At 43.2% G+C, this 2585-nt stretch overlaps 1 protein-coding gene across 1 annotated transcript; it reads right to left on the bottom strand.

The window, feature by feature from the left end:
* Positions 1–6: 6 nt before the first annotated feature.
* Positions 7–1268, bottom strand: LOC106820172 (polycystic kidney disease 2-like 1 protein; the record flags this gene model as incomplete). Its single annotated transcript, XM_014824714.1, has 2 exons — positions 7–123; positions 1138–1268. Coding segments are annotated over 2 exons (248 nt in total), but the record flags the coding sequence as incomplete, so codon positions are not given.
* Positions 1269–2585: the final 1317 nt, after the last annotated feature.

Here is a 2585-nt window from a genome sequence, read left to right as displayed (position 1 = left end):
CGGCACGCCGAGGATCTTGTTCTCGTAGAAGATAAAGCTTCCGTTGGATCGTGTCATGTTCACTGGCTCACCGTTGTACCATTTCTCCCAGTAGAGTCCGTTAAGCATTGGCTCCCAGGCAAACTGCAAAGGTTACACATACGCAGGGTTCATAGTAGTAAGACACATGTTGAAATAAGGACTTATAAGACCCTTTCTGGAGGCCAAAATAAGACTTTTGTTACGCGATTTCTGATAGATCACCGACTATTAAAGTACACTAATAATATTTATATATGCAATTGCACAGCAGATTTAATTATTCCGTATTATATATACAACAATTCTTACTCTACGTCGAGAACAGTTTATAAAAAAATAAAGACTATTAAGTACTTTTCTAAGATTTTACCAAAAATAAGTACTAACAAGGGCCCCTTATTTTATTTTTGGCGAAATAAGTACTTATAAGACTTTCGAAGACCCGCTACGAACCCTGATACGTCATACTGTTGTCATACGTCACCAAACACAGTCAATTAGTCATCGTATTATAGCTACATAGTGCCACCGTTTCAGTAGTTGCTACAGTAGTGTTTCCCCTGGCCAAAAAGGTCTGTAAGGTGGCAAATTTTTTTGGTGTGTTTGCGCGTTTCGAGGTCCTGGCCCAGCGAAGGGGGTGCAGGGGCATGCCCCCCGGGGGAAATTTTGAAAAAATGATGCAATTTGGTGCATTCTAAGATATTCTGAACACATTGTGTGAGACTTTAGTTCAATAAAGTGTAGTTTATTGATGGAAGAACAGTGATTTTCGTCAGCGAGGCGGTGTTTTGGACAAATTTATGTGTGGCGGCTGAGAATTTGAGGGAGGCGGCCCGCCTCGCTCGTGTCAATGCAGGGCAAACACTGATCACTGTGTGTGTGACTATGGTGAGGCCAGAGATGAATTCGGGTAGGTCTGGTTGGACTCAGATTAGAATACAGGTGCACCACCAATTTTCCGGAACCCTTGGTTCCGAGGCCTTTCCGGATTATCCGTTTTCCACGTACGCACGCATGCACATACGCACGCACGCACGCACGCACAGAGGAACGGACGGACTCACGCACGCACGCACGCACGCACGCACGCACGCACGCACGCACGCACTCACTCACCCTCCAGCAGTCCATCATCTGGTTCATGCCGCGGTAGTTGTTCCTCGTCTCGTTGAACTGGGAGTCGAGGAACAGCTCTGACAGAACCTTCGTATAGTAGAACATCGTAGAACTGGTCATGCCAAACGTCACTGAAAGGTCACAAAAATGGACACATGAGTGAGGAAAATGAGTGAGTGAGAAGAAGTCAGTTTTAATTGATCAACCATCGACGTACATTATAGAAACGAAGAGTATATATATGGGAGAACTCCCATTATAAAAAAATGTTGACGGACGGACAGACGGACGGACGGACGAACGGACGTACGACGGACGACGACCCATGGCAATAGCTCAGCTTGACGATGTCAAGGTGAGCTAAACACACACACATTATTACTGGTTATTACGGCTCATAGGGTCTATGTCCCCCTGTGTACTGCCGGAACGTACCCTGGACACGGTCCGGTATACCGGAACAAACCCTGGTAACTATCTGATATGGTTAGGGTTAGGGTTAGGGTTAGGGTTAGGGAGTAGGCATACTGGCGTAGGCAAGGTACGGTCCGGCATATTAGATAGTACCAGGGTACGTTCCGGTACAGGGTACGTTCCGGCAGTACCTAGGGAGACATAGACCCTGGCAGCGTTCTTACAGCTATGCTATAAGTACACACACATCACTGCAACATATACACGCAGTAACACGCAGGCATAGTTACACGCTATACGTATAATATTATTAAGTATGCTTTAAGGGCCATCCTTAAAAAATTTTATGATTGCTGTCCTCCGACCGACCCACGAAAATAGCCGCGACCCAAAAGTTTTTTTTGACATTTTGGGTTCCATATTGTTTTTTATTTTTTTTTACATTTTTCATAGTTAAGACTGAAGCACAAAGCATGTGTGGCAAACATGAGGACAGACTTAAAATAACTATTATGCCTCACAAAAAAAGACCCTAACCCTAACCCTACCAACTAAAAAAATCATGGGTCGGGGGACAGCAAACATAGAATTTTTTAAGGATGGCTTTAGTAAGCTGTACTTATACTTATGTATATGTACTTAGTAAAGCATACTTAATAGGCTGTTGTATATCTGTATGGAGCTACTGATCAACCACCACACCACCACACACAAAAATTGTCCTGTCACGAAGGCAAAAATTGTACCCTTCTCAGTAGGAAGAAATCGTTTATGTGACTTGATTGAACTACTTTTGAAAGACAGTATTAGACATTTGAGGAATTACTCTTAATTTATTCAACATTTCAGCACGAACACATGCATGTACGTCTGCTAAAGCTGACTTGCTCAAGTTGCGCAATGAAGACAGAAATTGAATTTCACTCGAAACACGTGCACGCCATTTAGACGTGCACAAAACATCTATAAATGTCTTCCAGATCGCTTTGCAGCATTTAGCAAAAACTATTGATCATTAATTCTTATTTTATATA

Source organism: Priapulus caudatus, unplaced genomic scaffold, assembly GCF_000485595.1.
Source record: "Priapulus caudatus unplaced genomic scaffold, Priapulus_caudatus-5.0.1 Scaffold8093, whole genome shotgun sequence".
Lineage (NCBI taxonomy): Eukaryota > Metazoa > Priapulida > Priapulimorpha > Priapulimorphida > Priapulidae > Priapulus > Priapulus caudatus.
The sequence above is the reverse complement of the archived record's forward strand: the minus strand, read 5'-3'. Positions and strand labels throughout refer to the sequence as shown.